The sequence below is a fragment of the Lemur catta genome, chromosome 13 (assembly GCF_020740605.2).
Source record: "Lemur catta isolate mLemCat1 chromosome 13, mLemCat1.pri, whole genome shotgun sequence".
Taxonomy (NCBI): domain Eukaryota; kingdom Metazoa; phylum Chordata; class Mammalia; order Primates; family Lemuridae; genus Lemur; species Lemur catta.
The window spans coordinates 70,408,650-70,436,225 of NC_059140.1; the positions used below are offsets into that span (position 1 = coordinate 70,408,650).

Sequence of the window (27,576 nt, forward strand, 5' to 3'; positions counted from 1 at the left end):
GCTTTATTCCTACCTTTGTCCCTTTCCACACCATTCCCTCTGCCACTGTAGTTAATCACTTTTATTAGGACATTGTGTAACTTTCCTGGGTTTCTTGAGGCAGACAAAAGCAAATTTAAATTGTTATTTTTCTTCCTTCCTTATATAAAAGATAATGTACAATATAGAGTATCTTGTATTTTTTTTTCATTTGATAATAAATTTTGGGGATCTTTACATGTGAGTAAATAGAGAATTTCCTGAGACTTTCTTGCAGCTACCCTGGTATTTCATTCTGTGATTATATCATAGTTTCTTTAACTATTCTCTTATTGAAGGGTACTTGGCATGATTGCAATTGTTTGCTATTACAAATAATGCATCAATGAATAACTTTGTAGATCCATTGATTCATACATGTGAAGATAATCAGATAAGTTCTCAGAAGTAGAATTACTAAATAAAAGATCAATGCATTTGTAATTTTGATAGATTTTCCTAAATTGCCCTCCTAAGGATTACACTATTTAGTACTCCCACCAGCAGTGTATAAGAGTACCTATTTCCCCATATCTCGGTCAACATAGTGGGTGACCAGTTTTTCTGTACTTTGGCAGTCTAATAGATGAGAAATGGTGTATGAGAATACAGTATCTTAGTTGTGTTGGTTTTATTTTGAATAATGTTGAGTATCTAGGCTTAATGGTCTCTTGAATTTTGTTTCCTGTATACTGTCTGTTCGTGCCCTTTGTCCATTTTTTTTTAACTTGTCACTGAGTTAAATCTCACTTTGTCCGTTTTTATTATTGAGCTGTGAGTCTTTTTCATCTCAGTTTCTAGGAGCTCTTTATATATTAGGGACGTTGGCCCATTGTCAAAGATAAAAGTTGCAAAAAATGTGTCCAGTTTGTCTTTAGATTTCACTTATGGGTGGCTTTTTCCCCGTATAGACATTTTTGTTTTGTTTAATGTTGTTTTTATATTTTAAATGGTTCTTTGTGTTTCTGTTGGGCACTTTGGTTTTCAAGTTATTTTTAATACTGTGAGATCTGAGTCAGCCTCCTGAGTTCTTAGAATGAATTCATTTAGCTTTGAGTGTTTGTGTGTTGGCCCTAGCTCTCTCATAGAAGCTGTTAAATTAACAAAGTACAGATATTTCCATGCTCTCCATTTCTATTGATTGGCAGGTTGTGTGTTTATATTTTCTTGTTTCAAATTAGATGTTTACTTAATCTCTGTCAAAACCAGTTTATTTGGATACATCTTTCCTTACTGATTGAATCATTTAACAGAAATCTTTTTTAACCTTACTGGGTATAGTATACATACTAATTCTAGGTATGATATCTGTATGAAAGGAACTCATAGTCTAGTCAAGTAAAGGAAAAAGTTAGTCAATTTAAATATGATTTGATAAATGCTACATTGGACTTATGTTGATGTTTAAATTTTACCAGTAAGGGTTTAAATAGGCCAGAATAGTTTTCAGCTTTATAGAAGTTCTGGTATTGTGTTTTATAAGACATACTTATAACTAGGTTGTCTGGAGATAGTTTTCATTAATTATATCTAATATTTGTTGGCTTAGTATTTTATTATATAACGCTTCTATTTAACCTCTTCTTGGTACTTAACTAACTCTTTCACATTTTGAAACATTTTTACTATTTAGGCTAAAGATACTTCAAGTGAAGAAGTTAATCTGAGTCACATTGTACCCTGTGAGCCAGTTTCAGAAGAAAAAGCAAAAGAATTACCTGAATGGAGTGAGAAAGTGGCTCAAAATATTTTATCAGGTATTATAGTAATGTTAATTTCCCCCCCTATAATGGAAGCCTTTGGAACCCAATAAAGGTACTGCTTATAAAGGGATATCTAGAAAGATAATATTTTGTATTTTTGTTTTAAATAATCAATTCAGAAATACTCAAAAGTAGAAGGAACTAGTCTCTTAGAACATCACATACTGTCATATAGGTATAAATTCTTCCTGGCCTAGTCTCTGTTTTACTCTTGGGAAAGTGGATAGTGAAAAGCTTCAGGAATCCACAAACCGTTAGAATAGCTCTGAACATAAAATTACTTTCCTTTCCCCTGTGAAATCCCTTGTAAAAGAGGCCCCAGAGAGCTGCCTTGCCCCTTCCATCCTGTGAGGAGGCAGCAAGAAGGTGCCATTGTGTGAACCAGGAAGTGGGTCCTTATCAGACACCAAATCTGCTAGCACCTTCATCTTGGACTTCCAGCCTCCAGAACTGTGAGAAATAAATTTCTGTTGTTTGTAAGACACCAATTTATGGTATGTTGTTATAGCAGCACCAATGGACAAAGACACCCCTCCCCCCAAAAAAAGAGATGTTTATCCAACTTTGGAAGCAAAGCAGCACTCCCAAACCACACAGCAATGCAGGCATGAGAAGATCTGAGGGTTATAGCCAAGCTGTTTGGGAAGTAGGCCCTGCTATTTATAGTTAGAAAGGGCTTCAGATCAATTATTCTAAAACCAGAATGATCATCACTGACATACGTCTTTCTGCTTTAGTTGGTTAACATTTCACTTAACTTCTCAACGCCCTGATCTCGCCAATTTAATGTACAGATGGACTCTGGGACTCTCTGTAAACAGTTGATATGGAGTGAGAAGGAATGACCACTTTCTGCCCACTCATTCCAGCGTACCATCCTAAGGCTGATAGCACAAGGGAGCTCTAACTATGATGTACCCATAAAGTTTCTCCAAGATTATATATTTCTCACTACCATTCTGTGCTGGTAGGCTCTGGCAAGGAATTTTCCATTTTGGTTAATTCAGTCTGTTAAAGAATAGCCACAAAGAAGCCCTCCTATTCTTCAATAGATTCTTTGTAGGACCCTGTTGGGCTAGTACAGTCTTCTGGCTGTCAGGTCCACGAAGATCTTTAATATAAGGTATATAGAATAAATAAAGCATTATCAGAGAACAGTCATATATTCAGACAACTTCTACTTTGATGGAGTACAGGATGATTAAGTGCTAAGATAAATCGTTTCTAGATTTTTAGAGGACCAAATTAAACATAATAACAAAAGACACATGTCATATGATTGGAAATTCAATAGTAGTCAGGTTGTGGTAGCCAGTACACCCTTATTTCTGCCAATTTTCCCCCTCTGTGAGCAGAGTTAAAGGTTATCAAAAGTTGCATATAGAAAGACCAATGTTCTAAAATTCATATTTCTTATGATAAAATTATTAAAACTTATCAGAAAGGCCAGGATCTGTATCATCTTAGATTTCAGCTGGCCTTTTACCTGGAAAGAAAATTGTAATTTGGGGCTTCTATTTTTAATAACAAGTATAAATGCTAAGTTTCTTTAGTTCAATAAAAGTGGAGAGTGTCCTATAAACCGTAGTGGGTAGGTTTGTGCTAGATGATTATAAGTTATCTGCCAGCCTCTTGTTTATTCAGCATACATTCATTGACTGCCATTTTCAGCATTAACTGAGTGCATAGGACACAAATGTGAACAGAGTCAATGTATATCTGGCACTGCACATGCCATTTAAAAGATCTAAATGGTTATTGATGACATACTATTTTTATCTACTATTGCAGTTTCCACAGTTTTAACATATTTACCAGTACTGTGCACTTCTGTGGTGATATCTTGTTGTCGATTATTTGCATCTAGCATTTCTCTTTATTAGTCCTATGACTTTTGATTTATCTCATTTCCATTTATTTTTCTCAGTCATTAATTGACTCCATCCATTTTGTTTCTTATAGAGTTTCATTGTAGGATCATAGTTTCCTTTGTTTCATTTTATGATTTCTCAGACTTCTTTCTTCAAGTTCAGCTGTTTTTTACTACTTAAAACTTTACAACTATTAAGTTAATAAACTCTAAAAACATAATTTTTTTTAATGGACATCTTCAAGCCTTTTATTGTTATGGCAGCCTGTTTGCCTGGTTTTGAAACCTGGTCTTCCCCCAAAGTTAGTTATTGGGTAGGACAGTGGGGATAGGATTGGAGCTGGAGGTGGAGATGTTGCCTGAAATAGGAGAAGAAGCATAAAATTTTCTAACCGGTTATTACTTGCTACTTAACAGTTTTAAATAACCTGGTATGATTTTGACGTCATTGCTAGATGCTTACTTGTGGGCTGGAGTTATCATGTAAAACCATGGCCCAGACCTTGATAGAACATATTTAAGTATTGTATGTCCAGCCTTAAAAGTTCATTGTTTTAGGGTTAGCCAAAAAGGAAATATTTTACATTGTAAGCTCTCTACAGAGGAGGGTAACACTTTCCTTCCCATCTTTGGGGACTCTGTTCTTGTGTATCTTTTCTTGCTTTTCCCGTCTCTCCTACTCCTCTTTTCCCCACATGCATACTGGCTGAGGACCTTTTCTCCTCTCTAGAAAAGACCCTGCCATTCTGCTTTTCCTCTGGCAACTGCTGCTTTCATTCATGCTGCAAGCAGCATGAGCAGAGCAAAGGGCTAGGGCCTACTGTCATGAGAAATGGCTAAATCACCTAGGCCTCTCTCTTCTGTTTTAGATTTTTTCTTGTCATGTGTTCTTTGGTGGTTCTCATGATTTTGTCATTCATGTTTATGTAGCAAGCTAAAAGGTGCTGAGATTCAGGAGTTTGAGTTTAGGATTGAAGAAGGAACAGGACCCCCTGACTAATGCCTTAGCCTAAAGCAAGCAGGAGTTCCTTCTGCCTTAGTGTTTGAGATACAAGTTCTTTGGTTTCCATTTTGTGTTGTTTTTGTTTTTCCCCCTCAGGATGTCATGGGGGAAAGTGATGCCTGGACTAAGGCAAAAAGAGTAAGGATATCTGGGTCCTCTAGGCAAATACTATCTTAAAGGCACCAAAACTCAAAATTAATACCTAACATTAATATAGTGTGGTAAGTAACATAGAGATACCTCTACAAGTTACAGTCTCAGCGTAGAGTAATGCAGAACTCTTGTCACTGAGTGATATATGACCTAAATATTGAAAGATGAGTTTAGTTAAAAAAAGGTGTATATTCCAGGAAGAAACTATAGGTATGAGGTTATCAGGAAAGTTGATGACATGGCGTGTTTGGGATCTGAATATCAAACTCCTTTTATTTTTCTTGATGTTATTCAGGAGAGAGTAGTTGGCCCTAATATTGTGTAATTTTGAATTTTATTTTTAAAAGGTGCTTCTTGGGTGAGCTGGGGTTTAGTCAAAGGTGCTGAATTTACTGGCAAAGCAATCCAGAAAGGTGCTTCTAAACTCCGAGAACGGATTCAACCAGAAGAAAAACCAGTGGAAGTTAGTCCAGCTGTCACCAAGGGACTTTATATAGCGAAACAGGCTACAGGAGGAGCAGCAAAAGTCAGTCAATTCCTGGGTAAAGTAATTTTAGATGACTTCTTTAAAGTTAAATTTAAAATAATCTCTTAATCCAAATATTTATTTAGATGATTTAATCTCAAGAATAAAGAATTAAAACAGAGCAGTTTCTCCTTGCTACTCACAGTGGGACCTACAGACCAGCAGCATCAGGCCATCTGGGAGCCTTAAAAATGCAGAATTTCAGGCCCCAGACATACCTGTTGATTCAGAATCTGCATTTTTACAAGATCCTTAGGTGATTGTTATTTGCATATTAAAGTCTGAGAAACTGGTTAAGGGTGGTTTTGATTAGTTGGAGAGAACAGTGTATATCTTGCAAGAGGAGTTCAGAATGTACAGTCTTGTGTCACCTAATGACAAGAATATGTTCTGAGAAATGTGTCACTAGGTGATTTCATCATTATGCAAACATCCTAGAGTATACTTATGCAAACTAGATGGTATAGCCTATTGTTCCTAGGCTGCAAACCTGTACAGCGAGGTACTGCACTAAACACTGTAGGCAATTGGAATATAATGGTAAGTATTTACGTATCTAAACATGGAAAAGGGATAGTAGAAATACAGTATAAGAGAGAAAAAAATGATACACCTGTATAGGGCACTTACCGTGAATGTTCTTTGCAGGACTGAAAGTTGCTCTGGGTGAGTCAGTAAGTGGTGAGTGGATGTGAAGGCCTGAGACATTACTGTGCACTCCTGTACACTTGGGCCAAACTAAATTTATTTTTTAAAAAAAGTAATTGTGCTACAGTGTTATAATGGCTTTGATGTCACTAGGGTATAGGAATATTTCAGCTCCATTTTAATCTTATGGGATCACCATCATATGCACAACAAAATGACCAAAATGTCATCATGTGGCATGTGACTGAATTTGTTATTCTTGAATCCATCTGAGGTATGTGACGTATTCTTTTAAGAACAGCAGTTCTCTGCATGGAAGTTGATGGTCAAGAGGGAGGGATGTATTGTTTGAGAAAAGCTGACTTAGTGATTCCTAAGCAATATATTTCTAACCCCTCGTCCTTTGAGAATCAGAGCGCTAAAGTTTACTGTTTTAAGATGGTCAAATAGGACCTTAATGGATTATCATTAAATTTAGTAAGATTATCTTTTTTAGTATTTGTTGAAGCAGATTTTGGGTTGTTTACATTTACGGACTTAAATACCTTATTATTTCACTCAGATATTTACTGATAGAAAAATACAAATACACTTAGCTGTAAAATGCTAAAGGGTGTACCTACCAATCTTGCATTGCAACAATCAGTTAGAAAATGTGGATGGTTTTCTCAAACAGAAGTGTCAAGAAGAACATGTATATCTAAGAGGCGAGGTTATAACCATCAGAAGGCTCTGGAAACACATTTTTAAAGCAAACAATAGCCTTTGATTAAAAAAAATTAGCCTGTCTGTGGTGTGTGCCAGTAGTTTCAGCTACTTGGGAGGCTGAGGCAGGAGGATCACTTGGACCCAGGAGTTCAAGGCCAGCCTGGACAACATAGTGAGATCCTATTTCTAAAAAAAAAAAAAAAAAAAAAAATGCCCCAGTCTAGCTTCTCATCCTTAAGTAGAAATGGAAACATTATGGAGTAAAACAATTTTAGATCCTCACTTAACGATTTTGCAATGGATGGTAAAATCAAGGGAAGAATAGTTTTTTTTCTAAATCTTCTTTTTTTTATTATATTAGTTGATGGAGTTTGCACCGTAGCAAATTGTGTTGGAAAAGAACTAGCTCCACACGTCAAGAAGCATGGAAGCAAACTTGTTCCAGAATCTCTTAAAAAAGACAAAGATGGCAAATCTCCCCTGGATGGTGCTATGGTTGTAGCAGCAAGTAGTGTTCAAGGTAACAAAAGGGCCCAGAATTTTAACTAGGAAGGTCTGTTTGCTTTGGGTTAGATTTACTTACTTTTCAATATGTTTGCAGGATTTTCAACTGTCTGGCAGGGATTGGAATGTGCAGCTAAATGCATTGTTAATAACGTTTCAGCAGAAACTGTACAAACTGTCAAATACAAGTAAGTTGAATTTTATCATTTTAATGACTAAATCTCTTGTAGCATTTGTAAAACTCCATGACAGTTAAGATAATTATGTAAGCTGGGTGGGTGGCTCACGCCTGTGATTCCACACTTTGGGAGGCCTAGGTGGGAGGATCACTTGAGGCCAGGAGTTTGAGACCAGCCTGGGCAACATAGCAAGATTCCATATTAAAAAAAGGTAATTATGTAGTTATTTTTATTAAGTACCTGATAAAACAATTTTTTTCACTCACTATTTTTCTTCAGTAGTGAAAATAATATTTTTGGTAAAATAAAATTCTTGTGACTTTGCTTTTTGTAGTAGTAATTGTTATACATATTCATCATTAAAGAATAGGTTTAATTTCTTTTAAAAGCCTGGAATTTCTGTATCACTTATTAACTACATGTTCTTGGTGGATGATATCTGCCTGAAAAACTTGAATTATAATTAAACTATTATACCCCGTGTTAGCCCATTATGTATACAAAGATTGTAAAATTTTGTCACATCTTACTTGACTCTAATTACCACTGTATGTTTGTATTGGGATGCACAAATGGTATGTCTTCTTTATATATTAAGAAATCGACAGGTGTAGAAATGAATGCATTGCACAAGCTTACTTGATAAGTGGTGTTGATTTCTTTCTAATTTGGCCTTAAGATCTCTCTAGAGAGTGGCTATAAATTCTAGTCCTGCCCTCATGAGGCCCTAGGGGAGGTGTGGATGTTAACAGTGTACCTTTCATGGGATACTTCTTTATCCTGGTAGACAGCCTAATGCGTAAGCGTCTGACCTATGACCAGGTGTCCCTCTTTAAGGACATTTGTTTATACTGGCATACAGTCTTATAGACCTGTGTCCAATTTATTCCTACTAAATCATTCTAAAGCAGACCCCCTAACTAGGAGGAGAGTTAGGTTTGGGTGTGTTGGTCACAGGAAGCAGCACAAAAAAACACATGAATTAATAGAAGCATTTTATTACAGATCCATGAGAGAAGAGGGGTATCCATGAGGGCTGATGGAACTTCCTGGAGACAGCAGGGTGCTCAGTCAGCAGGTGGGGGAAGGAGGGAGTGAGCACACATGTATGTGAGGGAGAAGGGGCCTTGTGGGACTGTGCCCTCATTAAGGTCCATGGATGTTATCCCTTTGGCTTTCCAGTGGGAGATGTGGATTGACTAGTTTAAAGAAAACATGTGTGAAGGGAAGAACTTATTTACTTGACTCTGGTGTTGGCTGTTGGGTTTTCTCGTGGTCAGCAGCTGTGGGGTGTGTTGAGTTTTGAGTCAGTGAGATGAGGAACAAGTGAGTTCTATTGCAAGCAACCACATGGGGAGGGAGAAGTTTTAACTCGGCCAAAGGTGATGGGATACAACTGGGTTTGAGACAACTTATGTGAGGCCTAAAAAGCGAATGCTGAAGCAGCAACTATATTAAACAAATTTATGACAAGTGATATTAAAGATGAGATTTAAAACAGGATCTTCTGTTTTTAGCTCTTTGTTCTTTCTACCTGATAATACTGCCTTTACACAGTATTAAAGAATTAAGATCTAAAGACTAAATCTAGTATGATGGACCTGGGTTGCTTTCTTAGCTTTGAATTAGTTTGGATCTTACTGTTTATTTAGAAAGAAAAAGGAAGAGTAATATTAGCGGTGTTCACAATTCTTTGTTATTTGTGTTAATTATCCGCTTACTGATAACATTTATTTGAGTTCATACTTCTGTGTCAGGCACTATGTTCAGTGCTTTCATATATGTTATTTAATTTTTAATACTGTTATTATCTCCATTTTATAGCTGTGGAAACCAAAGCACAGAGACTTAAATAACTTATTAAAGATTACACCTCTAGTAAGAAGCAGAGCTGGAATATAAACCAAGTGTTTCTGTCATTAGAACGTGTGCTGTGAAGTGCAGAGAAAAGTGCTGGGCCACCACTGCCCTTGGTGGGTAATCTGTGCAGGCTTAGTACTTTCCAGCATTATCTAACATGTTTTTAGATTCCCTCCCACCACAGTAAATTACCTTTGACTTAGGAAATACTAATTTAATTTCCATCCTAAATTAGTTTGACCTGCTCTGTTTGGGGTATACATATCTTTGAATCAAAGCAACATGGCACATCTTCTTGGGTTGTCAGTTTTACAAAAAACAGTTGAAAATGAGAATATAGAATATGTCTGAAATTCTTTTGATGGAAATGTAAAACTCAAGTCTTCCAGTGCACTTCCTGCCACTTGTGGCATTGACCTCTGTCTGATATTCATGAATTTTGTTCTGCCCTTGAGATTACTGGATGGATCAGTCATAATTAGAAAAATAGTTTGTTTATTTGTAGCAAGAGCAGGAGGAAGTGAGAAGTGCCTTTAGGCCAAAAGTGAATTATTTTTAGATTGTCATTGTCATTTGTTGTTATCACAGATAATTAGGCAATCATATTAGAAAGTAGGAAGTACTTTGTTGAATTTGCCCTTTTCCTACTCTAATGAAAAAAATACTTATCTAAGTACAATGGGCTTATTAAAAATTTGAGATTCACATAACTAGGAAGTACTGGGATTTGATGTAAATTTTGTATTTCTGGTCCTTAGCAAGGAGAACTTAATGTAATGAATAGGGTATTTTAACAGTGGTTCTGAGCTAATTTATTTCTATTATGGTATGTATTGCTATTATTTTTTTCCTTTCCTCCAAAGATACATGGAATAAATACAAATCATGTAAGTGAGAATTAAGTAGGTTTATATTTCTAACTATAAGGGTGATTGTGTTAGCAGTAATTTAATTTCTACTGCTAGAGACTTGGAAAGATGGGAGAGGCAGTAGGGAATAAAGGATTTACCCAAGTAATACTGTTTTCTCACCTGTGGAGATAATCTGGCCTAGAAATAGAAAATATCTTTTAAGAGAAAGAAACTAAAAGTATTAAACCAGTAATAACTTAGTCACAGAACTGAAGAAATGGAAAAGATAGTTGTACCTTTAACTAATTGATTTATTTCTGTACATTTATTTACATTCTTATTTACACTTATACTATCAAAAAGTATTTGATATAGTGAGCATTTGTGTTGTTGTACACTAATCCAACTGATGGTAGTATAATGAAGAAAATTTGGGGCCAGGTGTGGTGGTTCACACCTATAATCCTAGCACTCTGGTAGGCCTAGGCAGAAGTATCGCTTGAGCTTAGGAGTTCAAGACCAGCCTGAACAAGAGCGAGACCTCTGTCTCTACTGAAAATAGAAAAAATTAGCCGAGTGTGGTGGCATGCACCTGTAGTCACAGCTACTTGAGATGAAGCAAGAGGATCACTTGACCCAGGAGTTTGAGATTGCAGAGAGCTGTGTAGCCGGGGTGACAGAGTGAGACTGTCCAAAAGAATAAAAAGAAAGAAAATTTGTGTTCTTACTGCCTCTGATAAATTATTGCTCTCCAGAGTAGTTATTTTAAATCTGCCTTAATTATATGCATTATGCCTAGGAGAAAACAAATGCATTATATAAAATTCGTTATCTGATTTCTGGTAGTATAAGCCAATACAGAGGATTAAATAACTATACTCTTAACATTTTCAGGTAAATGTGTAAGAACTATTTGTTAAGACTCAGTTTATTTTTGTCAGTTAGATTAAAACTTGTCTTATTTTAGATTTAGAAACATGAAGGCCTGCAGAAACAGTGAAAAACAATATGTAACTTTAAACCTGCTACACTTAATTTTAGTATAGTACCTATTAAATAATTCATCACCCTTCTACATAGCTTCTAAATTTCACCTTTAAGCTTCTTTTGTTCCACTTTAAATTGTTTAAAGAAGAATATAACTTTTTCAGTAAACTAGATCCATTTTTATTTTCTCTAGCAATATTTTATCTTTGAATATATTTTTGTGGAAAATAAGCTTAATAATAGATATTTTCTTGTAAGAAATTTACTGTTTTATGGTACAGTATTTTATTGGTTTGTATAGTGAAATTTAAGTAAAATTCCCTTTAAATTTGCACTGGATGAAAGGGTAACTCCAATGGCAAATGTCATATTACCCAAAACCAGTTCTACGTAATATCTACTCAGGAGTTAAATATTTAATCATCATTATGCCCATCACTTGGGTTTTGCTTGTCTCCTGAGTACTGTCAGTTGCTTTAACAGTTCCATATATGGTATTGTTTCCAGGTCCTTCATTCTGCTCATCCTCTATTTTTATTTTCATAGGGACAAATTAAAGTTTATCAGTGCTCTTCTGAAAACATGGCATCTGGAATTGAATCTCATGTTCCAGATATGTTGTGATCAGATCAAATATAGTGGAATTTGCCTCCCATGTTTTAGTCATATTTGCACTTGATAAGTATGGCACAGAAGACAAAGAGTATATCCTCTTTATTAACTGATATCAAACTTGACTTTTTTTTTTGGAGACAGAGTCTCACTGTCACCCAGGCTGGAGTACAGTGGTGCAATCATAGCTCACTGTAGCAGCCTCAAGCTCCTGGGCTCAAGCAATCCTCCTGCCTCAGCCTCCCAAATAGCTGGGACTACAGGCTCATGCCACCATGCCCAACTGATTTTTTTTTTTTTTTTTTCTAAAGAGACAGTCTCGCTGTGTTGCAGGCTGGTCTCGAACTCCTAGCCTCAAGCAGTCCTGCCTCAGCTTCCCAAAGTACTGGGATTACAGAGGTGAGCCACTGTGTCTGAACAAACTTGACCTTTTTAAAAAATAAACCTTTAAAATCTGGACCTTCATCTTGTCTTTGGACAATTGATATTTGTACATAGAATTAAAACCTTTCATTTGCACTTGCTTAACTTCATTTTGTTGTTTTTGATCTGTCATTAAATCAGTCCTTTATTTGTGCTTTTGACTGTGGTGTGTCATACTAGCCAGTCTTCTAGTTTGTGTTATCCACAGATTTGAAAGACATGTCTTTTTTATGAGTAGATTTTTTTTCCAGAAATGTTCATGGATAAAGTCTAATCATATGCCTACTGGAGCCTCTCCTCCTGATTGCTCTTGTTCCAGTATTTCATGCTTATTAAGATTGGTGGCTTAGCTGTCTGCATAATCTCGTAACAGTATTCTCATTTAGCTCAGCTTTCTATTTTGTCTTATCAGACTATTTCTCAGCATTACTGTCTTCCACATTCATTTGTTAAATATTGGTTCTTTGTAAGGTGTTCTGTCAGTGTTCTCTTTCAGTGTTCTATCTTCATTTCTTCGTGGATAATTTCATCTACACCTGTGGCTACAATTAGGATTTATATGCCGGTAACTCTCAAATCTATGTTTTCTGTTAACTTTTGTCTTAATCTTTAGGCTCATACATCCCAACTGTATACTGCTGTAGACATTCTGCTACCATCTCCTGTTGATTTGTATATTCATCCCTTTCCCTTAAGCCTTGTTATCACTTCCTTAGAGTAGACCATCATCTTTTTTCATCCCCCTCACAGCTTGCTTCCTTCCTGGTTCCTTTGCCTCCAGTCTTAGACTCTTAAAATTCACAGTGCAACTTTAGTTAGAGGAATCTTTCTGAAAAATGAATTTGGTCATGCCATTCCTTTGCTTAAATTTTTTTTTTTATTTCTCATTCATTTCAAGGTAAGGTTTAAACTCCTTAGCTTCACCTACAAGGTCCTTCATAAATTGGCCACAACCCATCTGCCTTTGATGGATAGATTAATAAAAGGCTATTTCTACTTTAAATATTTCAGGTTAATATTTCTGAGTATAATTTTGAAGGTTGCCTATAAATTGATTTACAGGCAGATTTATTTGAAAGTTGTTATGGTGGAAATGCTGCTATAATTAGTGAAATCTAGAATCACTGCCAGCGTGTTGTCTTTGTTGACATCACTGAACACATTGGAAAAATTTCAGAGAATTCAGGTTCAAATTGTAGATTGAAGCCAATTGACTTATTTAGGATGTACTTCATATTCATTTTTTATTCAATTGGTAGTGCTGGTATATAAAATTCAACTTAATTAGCTCTAAAGTTAATTTATTTAAAAGTAAGAGATCGAAAATGAACTTTATCTTCTTGCCAGAGATATGCTTTCTAGGAGTGTTCAGCAGTGCAGTTTGAAGAAAAGGACTGAGCAGTTACTTATCTAGGAAGAGAAGAACAAATGCCTACTAGGGAAACTGGTTCTAAGGCATATTGGAAAGCAGAAGTAATAAATGAGGATATATTAAAAAATAAACACAACTGAAAACAAGCCATTTTTAGGATCTTTTAAAATATACATTTAGTACTTTAGAACTTTCAAACTGCGTTCACACATACACATCATTTTATGAGATAAAGAGGAGGAAGTTGATGAGATGCAGAAAGGTGGTGACTTGACTAAGATCATATGACAGAGTTGATATTAGAATCTAGTTTTCTGACTCCTAGCTTGGTACTGTTTTCCCCAAATTAATAGGAATTGCTGCTGAATGTGGAGATAACGTGGAAGAACAAAGTCAACAGAGTTCCAAAACAAATTCACTTTTAGTACATTGTTAAAGACAGTGTAGTTTTTAGAACTGTGTTAAATATAGAAATATCATAAGTGCAGTTAGAGGTATCAAACTACATCCATCAGTGGAATAAGGAACATTCCATGTACTCAGAAGTGGAAGTTTATAAATACGGAGGATTTCCTATACTGGAAAACATAACTGTGGCCAGAGTCTTGAGTTACCATGTCACTTCATTGTAGCTCACATAGTCCTAGAGAAGTAAACCCTAAGAGAAACTTACTCCACTAAGAGTTATGGTCATTCTTTCAGTGCTGAAATGGCTGTTACCCCTTTATTTTAGTTTAGCCATAAGCATTGCCACCTGACAATAGTATTTGTGACTAGGACTTGGTTGGTAATGAGAAGGCCCCCTGTCTTCTGCACCATCAGCAAATCCTGTGCAGTGCTAAGGGATTGCAAAACAACAGGGACTGGCAGAAAGCAGTTGTAGGAAGCTTTTCTTTCTGGTGACTGGTGAGAAGGCCCCCAATCAAGAATAGCACAGCCTTAAGGGTTCTGCCATGTGCTGGCTCTAATATAATTATTAACATTAGGCAGAGGACAGAACAGAGTCATCATTCAGGGGCACAATAAGATTACTTCACATTTGTAGCACTGGGGTTGAAAAAAGCCAAGCACAAACAAGCCAGTGGGGTCACAAACCATTGTTCTAGGCCAGGCTAATAGTAATAGAGGGTTTGTTAATTCATAACACAGATCCAATGTTAGTATGAGATGTCTAGATATAGGTCACAAAGCACCTGGTGTGTCCTGGAGAAAATGTAAAATTTTCTCTATTGCTTTAGCAGTTCTCTACTTGGGAAAAACTATGGGCAAGAAAAGCTTTAAAAGCCTGCTACCAGAAAGAGTGTAAAGAGTAAAACAAAACAGGGAGATATGTTTTGGTATCCTTGGATAGGACCTCAAATTACATTTTCTCATAGAAGTAGTATTAAACACAGATATTGATATTAATTATCAATAATAACTGCTTTTGTGTATGCTTTATAACTGCCAAGCACTTTGCCATACATTTGATATTCAGAAAACTCTAAGGCAGATAGGGCAGAAATTGCTGATTTTATTCATTCAATAAATACTTATTGAATGTCAGGCACTGTTCTAAATATTTAGGATGCATTAATAAATTAATAAACAAAGGATTCCCCTCCCCAGTGGGGTTTATATTCTAGTGAGACAGCAAGACATAAAGAATGATCATTAATAAGTTCTATAGTACATAGAAGGAAACAAGTTATGGAAGAAGAAAGAGTAATCTAAGGGGGGATTTATTGGCAGTGTGGTGGGGCATGTGGGATAAGGAAATTTAAACAGATACTGAGAAGAGAATAGTTGAGCCAACTTGAGGAAGGTAAGGCAGTGAGCTTTGAAAGTCCAGGCAGAGACCAGCCAGTATAAAGTCCTAAGGCTTTTGTGACCTTGGTAGGTTCAAGGAACAGTAAGGAGGCCAGTGAGTGTGCAGTGGGGTGGGATGTGGAGGAGAATGTCATAGACTCTCTGCTTATGACAAACTCAGATTCCCATAGTTTAAAAGACTTAGCAAAAGTCTAGTTAAGGTAGAACTGGAAACCATTTATTGTATAATGACTAGATTCTTTGTGTCCTACAATTGCCTCGGTGAATATTTTGCCTTATATTTCCAGAAGAAGAAGATTAAAAAAAAAAGACTGATTAACAACCTATATTATAATTTACATTTTATTTTTATTCAACAGTCTTTATGACATCATTCTCAGCTACTCTAAATTTAGTTTCACATTGTTTTTACTAAAGGAGAAAATAACAGTTTTGTCACAGTGTGATTTCATTCTGTACTATGTTTTAAGTTATTAATTAAATTGAAACCTAAACTTTGATTTTGCTTTCAGGGATAACACAATAATCATTTGACTTAATTAACAGTAATTCAGAAAACCTCATTTTACATTTGTAATTTTATTGTACATTCTTTAATATAATTTGTTTTAAAGATACGGGCATACTGCTGGAGAAGCTACACACAATGCAGTGGATTCTGCTGTCAATGTTGGCGTCACTGCCTATAACATTAACAACATTGGTATCAAAGCAATGGTGAAGAAAACTGCAACACAAACAGGACACACTCTTCTTGAGGACTATCAAATAGTTGATAATTCTCAGAAGGAAAATCAAGGAGCAGCAAATGTAAACATGAGAGGGGAGAAGGATGAGCAGACGAAGGAAGGAAAGAAGAATGAGGCAAAGAAGAAAGATAAGTGATGGAAGTTCTGGGAATCGCCTATACCAAAGCCTTATGAGATGGATGAAATTGTGTTAAACAGGCAAAAGTGGAATTCTCCACAGATAAAACCAGTGTTTTTTAAATGTATTCATTCCTACAAAGTGACTGATAAATTTTATGGCATGTATTCTACTTAAAAGGAGAAGAATTGGTATTCTTGCATCTAGCTTTTAGAAATAGGAAGTTATATTCTCAATAAGTTTATTTTTCTCCAAATGTAGCTAAAATATTTTTGCAGTTAAAGCTAACAATGTGCTATAAACCTCATTAAACCTAATGCAAACTATTTTTGTATCTGCTATCTTTCAGAAAGCCAAGTAGGAAATTATATATTTACTTAAAATTTGGTATTTAGTAACCTTAATTCTATTTATACTGGGAAGGAATGATTTAAAGTATTGTCTTCTCTTTTTGCTCTTATTGTGGATTTATTTTTAGATGCTTGTCAAAATTTTCAGTGTGTAAGCTAAACAAAAACTGTAATCCTTTAGGAGCCTAAGAATTCTCAGATAACATTTTAAAAGACTTAAAAACAGAGAAGGGACTGGTGAAGAATTCAGTGAGGTTCTGTAAAATTATTTGGTAGCTTACCTATTACGAAATGGGATGGTCTTTTTGATCTAAAATGAATACAATAGATTTTTAAGGATTTTATATTGAGACTGGTATTGATCTATTAGGAGCTAGGAAATTTGGAGGCATGATTGGTATTAAAATTTTAAGTGATTTTGTTATCGGTTTAATTGGACAAAAAAAATACTTTAAGAGATTATTTTGCCAAAGCTGCTTCTGTAAGCTTTTCCAAAAGGCTAAAACTTTGTGAAAACTAAAACATAAACAGAATTGCGTTTTCTGATGGTAAATATATTTTTTCTTTTGGGATTCAGTCATTGGAATTTATATTAAAAGCAAATAAGTTATTAAAGAGGAAAGGTTCTATTCATTATCCGGTAAAGAATGTGCAAACCTTAGGCTTAATCCATGGTGAGTAAGCATAATAGTTTCCACTTTGGCAGAAGACAGGATATTCACAGACCTTTAAGCTACGAATGTGTAAGTAAATACCTAATGGCATTTTATTTTTGTTGATTAAATTGGTATTAGTTTTTATAGCTGTAGTCCATTCTAATCATTTCTGAACCTCTAGTGGCTGTTAGTTTATTAGACTTTATTTGAAACTATCTGAAGAATGCACTTTGTGAATAAAAAACTGAATTGCTTGGCCTCAAATATATCTGTTGGTTTGTATTTTGGGAACACATAGAATTGGTAGAGCTTTCTCCTAAGGCCATGGATGATGTACTAGTTGTTAAAATTGAAATAAAAATGAATCGGTAAACAGCTTCCAGTCAGTTTCTGCTTTGCCAAGTTTACAAAATGGAATGGCAGATAGTGGAGCCTAAAGTTAAAAAGTTACCTTTGACCAGAGGTCATTGTTAACTAAAAAATATTAATTAATAAGGTTTATAATAAAGGAGAGCTTTATTTCTTACAAAGGTTAGCAACCTGCTGAGTGGCCATTCCAACAGGTTGGGAAGCAGATCCCAGGCCAGAAGCCAGGCACATGTACTTCCAAGAAGAGAGAACAGGCAACAGGATTTTATACTGAGCATGGTGGTCAAACGAACATATTTAACAAGTATCTATAGGAGGAGCCATGAATATGTATGAAGGGAAATCATATACATGTAATTGTGCTTTCTCTCTTCCATCCCAGCATGGCTGGGAACTCAGTTTTAAGGTATTTCTGGGGGCATATTGGCCGAGAGGGGTCCATTCAGTTAGCAGAGGGCTTGGGATTTTATTTTTAGTTCACATCAGCAAATATGCCTGATGGGCCAAATCCAGCCGGCCACCTGTTTTCATAAAGTTTTATTGGAGCACAGTCATACCTATTTGTTCACATGCTAGCTATGGCTGCTCTCTAGTGTAACAGCAGAGTTGAATAGTTGCAGCAGAGACTGTATGGCCCACAGCTTAACATAATTACTGTCTGGCCCTTTACAGAAAAAGTATGCTGACCCCTCCCTTAGAGTACAGAAAATGGACTTTTCCCACCATTCCACTGAGTCACTAGGAGATAGGCTTCCAATAAAGAACTTTTTGTATTATATAGTAATTGATACATAGAAAAAATTGCATAAAACATGTAAGGTATGATGCATAATAACAAAATTAACACTCATAAACTTATCACCAAACTAAAGTCATAGGAAAGTTGCCAATCACATATACATGTGTGTTCTTTTGTATTTTCTCTCCTTGCCTCTTTCTCCCCCACCATTATTTTACTGGGTTTTTTTTTGCCTTTATCACACATGTATGTTCTCCAAACATACTGTTTCACTTTGTATTTTTAAAGCTTTGTACTTTTAAAGCTTTGTACATATAGTATCTTAATGCAAAGTCTTATTCAACTTGCTTTTCTGAGTTTGTGTTTACAATTTATTCTTGTGCTTATGTGTATGGTTAGTTTAGTTCCTGTATAGTATTCTGTGTGAGTATACCAGGATTTATTCGTTTTCCTGTCAGTTGACATTTGGTTTTTAATTTTGGTTGATAGAAACGGTACTACTGTAAACATTCTTGAATGTGCCCTGCTACACATATGCAAGAGAGTTTATATGTAGGTGTGGACTTGTCAGGTCATAGGGTTTGTCATTTTTAACTTTGGAAAATAATGCCAAGTTATTTTCCAAAATGGTCATATTCTCTTGAGCAGTATTTCCCTTGACAGTGTTCTGACTGTCATTCTAGCATATATAAAGCAGTATTTCATAGTTTTAACTTGCATTTTCCTGACCTCTCATGAGGTCAGTAATTTTTCATGCTTGCCATTCATTTCCCTCCACTGTAAAATTTGCCTGTTTGTAACTGTTTTGCTTCTCACATTTAGGTGTTTAATTTATTGAGAATTGTGTATATGTGTACAAGATGTAAGGTAAGAATCTAATTTTCCCTCTTGTGGATAATCAATTACTCAAGCCCCATTTATTGCATAGTTCTTTTCTTTAGTGATTGCCACAGTTCTCTATCAGGCTTCTCTGTATATCAAGTATGAGTGTTTCTGGGCCATGTTGTTCATTTGTCATTTGTTTTGTTGCTATGCTAGTACCACACTGTCATCATTATAACTTCTTAATAAGTCCTGCTGCCTGGTTAGGGCAAGAGGGTCAATTCCCTTGACCATATTCTTTAAGGATATTTTAGTTGATCCAAGAAATTCAGTAAGTTTAAAATCTCCTCACAAAGAAACATCAGTCTTAGAAGGACTTATGGGTGAGTTCTGTCAGACCAAGAAAACTGAAAAGGAAAATAAACTCATGGCCAACCCCTCCCCTCCGCCAGCTCCCTCCCTTATAAAAGGGAACTAGCTAGGCCCATTTTTGCCATTCTGCCTTCTGCCATGTGAGGACGCAGCAACAAATTGCCACCTTGGATGCAGAGTCTAGGCTGTCACTAGACACCGAACTTGCCAGCACCTTGACCTTGGGCTTCCAGCCTCCAGAACTTTGAGAAATAAATGTCTATTCTTTATAAATTAGCCAATCTCAGATGTTTTGTTATAGCAACACGAACAGACTAAGACAAGGTCTCTCACCTACCTCTGCTTGCCTCTTTGAGACTCAACAGATGTAACATGGTGTGTGAAAAACAAGAGTTCTCAATATTTACTGCTATCAGAGTTTTCCTCGCTTTACCTCTACAGATTGCCCCTCCTCCATGCTGTACTGAGTAGTATTCTGGGAGCACCTCCAGGTACGGACTGGCCATAGAAATGATGATAGCTAATGTTATAGAGTGCTTACTATATAAACTTACATAGTGCCAGGAGTGTCCTAAGTGCCTGTACACTTTGTTGTTGTTAACAAACCAAATGGCTTCATGCACCTGGCACAATTAAAGCCAGACATTGACACTGAGATTTGCAATGGGAGAAAGGGGCATTTATTGCACTATAAGATAGTGGGTCAGCATTTTCCATCTGGTGGGAGTTTCTGAAAAACAACTCAAAAACATAAGAAGTGATCTTTTTAGTTTTTATAGAGAACCCAAATACCTTGTGACTCTGACTTGCTTGGGAGACTGCTGTTACTAACTCCTTGATTATCAGGTTGTTCATTTACTTTTCAAGGCTAGCTAGGTGCCTGGAAGCTCCCTTGAAGGGACTCAAGATTTTTCCATTATTTCCATGCTTGGTAGGCTAAAAGGGGTCCCTGCTCTGTCTCAGGATTAATTTATTTTATCCTCACAACATTTCTATGAGGTGTATACTATTAGAATCCTCATTTTACAGAATAAGAAACTGGGGCACGGAAAGGTTAAATAACTTGCTCAAGATCAAGGAGAACAGTATTAATAAGGGGAAAAAAGAGGTTACATACTTGCCTCAAAAAGGAGGGACCTACACAGTAGTGTGATTGTTAGGCCAGTCTTGTCTTTTGTAAATTGATGTAGATAGGGAAAGACAAATTGTCTGCTATGGTTTGAATGTCCCCTCCAAAATTCATGTTGAAACTTAATTCCCAAGGTGGCGGTATCGAGAGGTGGGGCCTTTAAGAGGTGATTGGATTACGAGGGCTCTGCCTCCATGAATGGATTAACCCATTCATTTGTTAATAGATTAATAGTTAATGGACTAATGGGTTTTCATGGTGGGGGGAGGAACTGGTGGCTTTATAAGAAGAGGAAGAGAGACTTGAGTTAGCTAGCATGTTAGCACACTGAGGCCACTAGCCATGTGATACCTGTCATTGCCTCGGGATGCTTCAGTGAGTCCCCACCAGCAAGAAGGCTTTCAGCAGATACACCCCTTTGACCTTGGACTTCCCAGCTTCTAGAACCATAAGAAATAAATTTCATTTCTTATAAATTACCTAGTTTCAGGTATTCTGAGCAACAGAAAATGGACTAAGATATGGTTTTATAGATTCCCCCTGATTTCAGCTGCTTAACACTATCAGTATTTTTTTATTACAATTCTATTAGCTTGATAGTTGGTAGAAAATTTCCCAAGATGTTAGCAATAGGTCATCTGTCCTAGATCTTCACAATACGGTGAGCTTTTGTCTTTTCTTCTATATTCATAGGTATTTTAGGGTAAGCTGTATATGTTGGGTAAGGCGGCCTCATGTGCACAGTCTTTTGATCCCTGCTTGGCCACATAAGAATGGGCCTTGAGCCTGAACACTTCCTTATTGAGATAAATAGCCTACACAGCATGTGGCTTGTGTGGGAGTATCTTTCCCTTAATGAGTGTCCCTTTGTTCTGCTTAACCAGGTGTGCCATGGCCCTCAGGCATGTCCCCAGTTTTCAATATTTCAGACTCCATGGAGGAGGGGGAGTGGCTTTTCACTGCAGCACAAAAGAGGTGCACATTGGTAAATTGCCTTGTGTCTCCTCCCTGAGTGACCCGCTAGCCATGAGAAATTGATGCACATGATTGGAGGTGATCTTGCTCTGTCACTTCTCTATTTAAGTAATGCATTACTCCATCCAGTGCTTGACTGTGTTGTGTTTTTCTTGGCAACTCCAGTACCAAGATTCCATGGACAGAAGTGTTTAGAGTCCTCCCCTGGAATTAATAACTGGTGAATGGTATTCTGCTCAACACTAAGAAAAGCCAGGCTGAAGGCTTGTTAGCCAGTATTTATTTTCTATTCTACTTCCCAGGTGAGTCTGATAAATAAAGCTCTGCTCAAACACAAACTGGTTCTCTGGTCCTTTCTAACCAAACAAAAGATTAGATGTTTTAAAACAGACTTCCTTATGGGTTTTTATCATTTTGTATTTACTTTAGCAACAGATAATTCAAAGAGAACATTTCATTGATTTCTGAATAGCTTGTTTTTTTCCAAAAATAAACTTTTCACAGTATATTTAAAAGATCCAGAAACATGCATAAAAATATTTAAGATCAAATGAAAAAAGAACTCTGAAATAATGTCTTAAAATATATTTTATGCAACGAATTGTCATACATGAAGAAAGAGCTTGTCCACCTGGGAGGCTATTCATTGAAGGAAAGTTATTAGTGGGCAAAATCGTACTCCATTTTCCAACCCCCAATCTACTGTTTAAATTTAGAAGACATATCTGGAAGCCAGGTGAAGAGCAAACAGTGTGTTATGGATGAAGCAAGATCTCTGAAACGCAGGATAGGGTCCCGGAATTTGTTTAAGAAGCTCTCCAGATGATGTTCCTAGTTAGTAAAACACTGCTGTGTAGGAAGTAACCAAGTTGGGAACTGAAAGGATAGGAGGCTTTGGCAGACAGTAGTTTTTGAATTTAAGGTGTCTAAGGTAAGGCCACACTCTTAGTGACAACAACATTGAGAGTACGGCTGTGGAAGTGGGTGGAGTGGAGATGAAAGTGATGAGAGTTGTGAGTTGAAGGGCAAGGTTGTAGGACAGGCTCAGCCATCCGGAAGTCCAGTTGCAAAGAATATGGCAAGACTTACGGTGGAAAGGCACTTTTGTTGTCAAAGTCAGTAGACAAGCAGTGACTATGAAGTCTCTGGGTGAGGCAAAGAGGAAGAGTAGATGGTGTCACACCAAGAAGGTACGTGGAGCTTGGAATGGTGGCTCCTGCCTGTACTCCCAGCAACTCAGGAGGCTGAGGTGGGAGGATGTCTTGAGCCCATGCATTCAAGGGTGCAGTGAGCTATGACTGTGCCATTGCACTCCAGGCTGGGTGACACTGAGACCCCCCATCTCTAAGACATAAAAAACATATAAATTTAAAAAATAAGGCATGTGGATCAGGGGAGTGGGGTTTTTTTACATGCAGCGCAAGAGCAGTAATTTGGAAGTACCATTAGATGTGGACACAATTCTTAACCCTCCTGACCTGAAGGAGCAGGAGTTTCTACAGAGGAACCAGAGAACAAATACACTGATTCTTGGCTTTTAACATTTCAGAGGCTATGGTTTACGTGTGTATCAGAAAGACTTGAAAGAATCTATAATACATGACTACCCCTCTACCCATCCCCAGCTCACTTCCACTCCACCCCCTAATGAGGGAAAAAGAACTAAGAACTCTGGCTGGGGAGGAAGGAAGGAAGGAAGTACAAAAGCAGAGAATGCACGCTGGGGACTGACAGTCACCAATAGGAGACTGACATGAATTCTTTAGTATTACACTTCTCTTTTCAATTAAACTGTAGGTTCATTGAAAGCAGTGAATATATTTATCATCTTATACATCATTTTGTACACAAATTATCCTTACTTGCTATTAGTTGAACTGATTCTGTTAGGTAGATAGTGAGGGATTCTGGGTCTCCTAGGGACGAAAGTGGGTGCTGCTGCTATTCACCCCTGCCCAATGGGCTTTCAGAGAGGCTCATGGGAGATCTGCATGTGCAGTAAGACTCAGGTCATGCAACTCCCAACTGTCCAATCAAAGTGGTTCCATGGTGAAGTCTGAGCCACTAGAGAGGTCCCAATCCAGGCACTATAAAACAAGACAGACCATAACCAGGCCCTCTTTGCCCTTCCTTTGGCTCTCCCTTTGCTGCAACAATGGGTCCGGTGGTCACCCGTGGTGTATGTATCACGCTCTTTAACCTATATCTTGCTCTTGCCCTATAATCCTGCCTTTCCTCAATAAACCTCATTTTCGTGCCTGCCTTACTTTGGTGTATCTGGTCATTCTTCGACCTTGAGTGCGCCAAGCAAGAACCAACATTTCAGAATAAAACCTGAGAATTCTTAATGCTTTAAATTATCTCTTGCCTACAAACCTGGGTGATTCGTTTGGATATTAAACACACTATTGGTGTAATATGTTACTACATTTGTGTTTTATTCAAACAAGTTAATTCCAAATTGTTCCCGTGCTTAAAGCCTTCCCCGATACAAAGGTTCTCTAAATTTCCTGAGTCTCCTTTCTCTGTCAAAACCTACTTTCTAATGGAAGACTTTTTTTTAGCTCCAGCATCTATCTTGCCAATCATTTTAAGGTTTATTTTCTACAAACTTTAAAGCAACCATAGGTCCCTAATTTTTCCTATCAGTTTCTAATATTTTTCCCATAAATTATCACTTTTCCAAAAATATGTTAGTAAGCAGCAACCAATTAAGCATTTCACCAAATGTGCTTTTTATTTTTGAAACATTTCCCTTCTATAGGCATATATTAATAACAGGTTTACTGACTTCGAAGAGCCACTCTTCTCAGCACTAGAGATGAAACAAAAGAAAGGAATTAACCAAACAGAACACTTGTGCCGATTTCTGCCAGAAAACATGGTCCCATACGCACACTTCTCAAATTAATTCAGGAAAATGTACTAGAGAAGTCATAAGGTAAAGGACGTGAATCTACTCCAAGATGGATGGGGGAGCAGGGCGAGGGATATTAATACAGAGATGTATCGGGAGTAGAATGCAAATTTTGTGATTGAAAACATAAGGAAATTTCAAGTTGCAGAGGGCAGCTTTGACATATGTTCATGAACAGTACACAGATTCAAAAAAGAGTAACCTGGACCGGCGACTCAGAAGTCTTCGTGTGTTCAGGCAGTACCTTTCTAAGCCCAGTTCTTTCTTCTCCTACACTCCCAACCAGAGCATGTCCTGTGCGTTCAGCTGAAGCAAAGAAAGGCGCAGCCACTCCTGGATCCAGCATTTCCCTGAGAAGGGCTGAGAGGAAGGGAGACTTGGGCACAGGGCAGGGTTAGGAAAGCAGCCAAGGCCGACAGGAGGCGAGAGAAAGGAGATGGATATTCTCGACCGCCCTACACTCAGCCATGCAGCCCGAGCACATCCCTCCCGGCTGTGCAGAGCAAGATACGTCCCCTCCACCTTGGGAGCGGGCCGTTTCCCAGGGGTTCCCCGGGACAGAGAGCACATTCCTTCGGTTCTAGCCGCCCTGTCCCCAGCAGTGGGCAGGGCGCGCCTTATGACGTCACCGCGCGGCGCGGCGGGCCAGACGCGGAGCCGGCGGCTGTGAGGTAGTTCGCCATGGCGACGGCTCCTGACAACGCTTTCTCCTTCCTCGCTTCTGGTTGTTGCTGCAAGTCTTCTGCTCTAAGCTGTTTTGAGGGGAAGGACACGGGAAGTCTCTGACCTGACACTATGGGGGAAGGAAAGGGCGACAACTTCGACGGTGTGAGCACCGACCGTCTTAAAATGGAGCTGCTGGAAGAAATCCACCTGAAGTGAGTCTGGGGGCGGCGCGCGCTCCCGCGCCGTGCGGGGGCCCGTCCGCACCGGGGCCTCAGCTGCGGCGGCTCGTGCCACCCCCGGCAAAAGCCACTGAGGTCCCTGTGAGACCCGCGTCGTGATTAACACCTGCCGACACCGGGCGACTTCCAAAAATAGTTATTTTATGCGAAAGGTTCATTTGACTCTTTGGCTAATTAAACCTTTGATATTATAAATAGGCTGGTTTTGAGGTAGGGTGTTCTGCCGATAGGATCAAATCAAATGGAGCGTATTATGTCAGTATACTGTAAGGTACTTTTTAGGATACTTCCAACCCCACCCATAGGCCCCGTGAGAATTAGACAATCCTGTGTGTCCCGTTAGCATCCTATGTTTTCCTCTACTGTAGCTCCAATCACACTATTTCAATTGCCTGTTTCTTTTTCTTGTACCAAACTATAAACATTCTGAGGACAGGTTCTGTGTATTCCCTGAGGGAGGATAAGAGCAAGTATTTTAGAAGAATCCTGCATAAATTCAAATCCCATCTCTTATCACTCAGTAACTATATGATCTTGGACAAGTTAATTAACTTCTTTAAGCCTCAGTTGTCTCAACTCTAAGATTGGTATACAAATAGTTATACCTCCTGTGGTTGTTCCCAGGATGGAGTGAAATGTACTGTAAAGCACTTAGCACTGGCTTGTAATAAGCATTCAGTGGACTTTTGCTGCTGCGATTGCTATTTTTCTGTTCACTTGTTCACTGTAATATTTTTCAGTGCTTAGCACAATGGCTTGAACATAATAGGCATGCAAGAATATTTATTGAATAGATGATTCTGTCATCATGATAATTAATGTGCTATTTACTGATGTCCTAAAGAGCTAACATTTTTTATTAGTGTTTTTTTTTCTCTTTGTTTCATTTTGTCAGTTGTTGCCTATTGCCCTAGCTATTCCTTTCTATAATAATTTGAAGCTCCTAATTTGCTGCGTTCTGAAAAACCAGATAACCAACTCCTTTGGGATCAAATTTAAGTTAAGAGTAAAGAGTTTCCTGGCCGGGCGCGGTGGCTCACGCCTGTAATCCTAGCACTCTGGGAGGCCGAGGCAGGTGGATCGCTCGAGGTCAGGAGTTCGAGACCAGCCTCAGCAAGAGCGAGACCCCGTCTCTACTAAAAAAATAGAAAGAAATTATCTGGCCAACTAAAATATATATATAGAAAAAATTAGCCGGGTATGGTGGCGCATGCCTGTAAAGCTTTAGTGCACATTTGCGTCCTTCTGGAATGGGCTAATCAGAAGCTTTCATTTGCCTGATTCCTGATTATCAACCATGCCTTCAATAAATGATGATTCATAATTGTTCCTGAAGTAGTGGGGGGTTATGTATTATTTTTCTTTTGTTATTTTTAATTGAATCATAATTAACAAAAATTATTTTTAATAACAGGGATATAGTGCAACTCTCAATGCTTGAAATAAGACGCAAGATAGCAGAACTGGAAGCCAAACTCAATAATGACAATGAAGGTATATAAGTAGATATTTATATATGTGATTCCTATGTAATTATTCATTTTACCAAGATACCTATAGTTCATTAAATCTCGTATATTGAATAATAGTACCAAGATTTCAGTGTTGCTTTTTTTGGTGGCTTTAATAATAATTTTACATACAGGTTTTAAAACTGATATTTCAGAATGTTAAGCCTAGTACTATTTATTTTTCTATGTTACACATTCAAAATGTTTGTCAATTAGCAAAACCTTTGTTACATGACATAAATATATTATTTCCTTAGTAAGTAATAAAACATCACTAGTTTTCTATTCAACTCAAGTCATACCCTTCATATCTTAACTTCTGGATTTAGGGTATAACTTTAGAATCCTTATCTAGGTTTTGGCTGTTTGTTTGTATTAGGAGAATGTGTGTGGGGAGGCCAGGGTGTTGCATAAACACACATCACACACATATACACTCGTATATCCCTAAAATTTTTAATGTATGCAGGATACCAATTCATTCCACAAATATTGATTGAGACCCTGCCATATGTCAACATTTTGAATGGAATACCTTTCTCTTCCTGGTTCTAAAGAGATTCATGACTACTGGAAAGACAGTGTCAAACCAAAACATGAGAAGTGATACCAGTTCTATGTAAGGAGAACCTAATACAACATGGGTGAGCTAATAAAGACAGATTTTCCAGAAGAAGC

The 27,576-nt window shown here is 37.4% G+C and overlaps 2 protein-coding genes across 8 annotated transcripts in view; both read left to right on the forward strand.

Moving 5' to 3' along the window:
* SPART (spartin) overlaps positions 1–17,427 on the forward strand; it is a 29,466-nt gene extending 12,039 nt beyond the window's left edge. For all 4 annotated transcript variants that reach the window (XM_045567172.1, XM_045567171.1, XM_045567174.1 and 1 more), the window contains 5 exons: positions 1,652–1,775; positions 5,155–5,349; positions 7,051–7,209; positions 7,291–7,381; positions 15,901–17,427. In XM_045567172.1, coding sequence (XP_045423128.1) covers positions 1,652–1,775; positions 5,155–5,349; positions 7,051–7,209; positions 7,291–7,381; positions 15,901–16,171 — 840 coding nt within the window. In that variant the 3' untranslated portion in view covers positions 16,172–17,427. The remainder of the gene's footprint in view (positions 1–1,651; positions 1,776–5,154; positions 5,350–7,050; positions 7,210–7,290; positions 7,382–15,900) is intronic.
* A 7,712-nt stretch (positions 17,428–25,139) lies between these two features.
* Positions 25,140–27,576, forward strand: part of CCDC169 (coiled-coil domain containing 169) — a 44,003-nt gene continuing 41,566 nt past the window's right edge. For all 4 annotated transcript variants that reach the window (XM_045567181.1, XM_045567183.1, XM_045567182.1 and 1 more), the window contains exons 1-2: positions 25,140–25,360; positions 26,802–26,881. In XM_045567181.1, the coding sequence (XP_045423137.1) occupies positions 25,278–25,360; positions 26,802–26,881 (163 nt within the window). In that variant the 5' untranslated portion in view covers positions 25,140–25,277. The remainder of the gene's footprint in view (positions 25,361–26,801; positions 26,882–27,576) is intronic.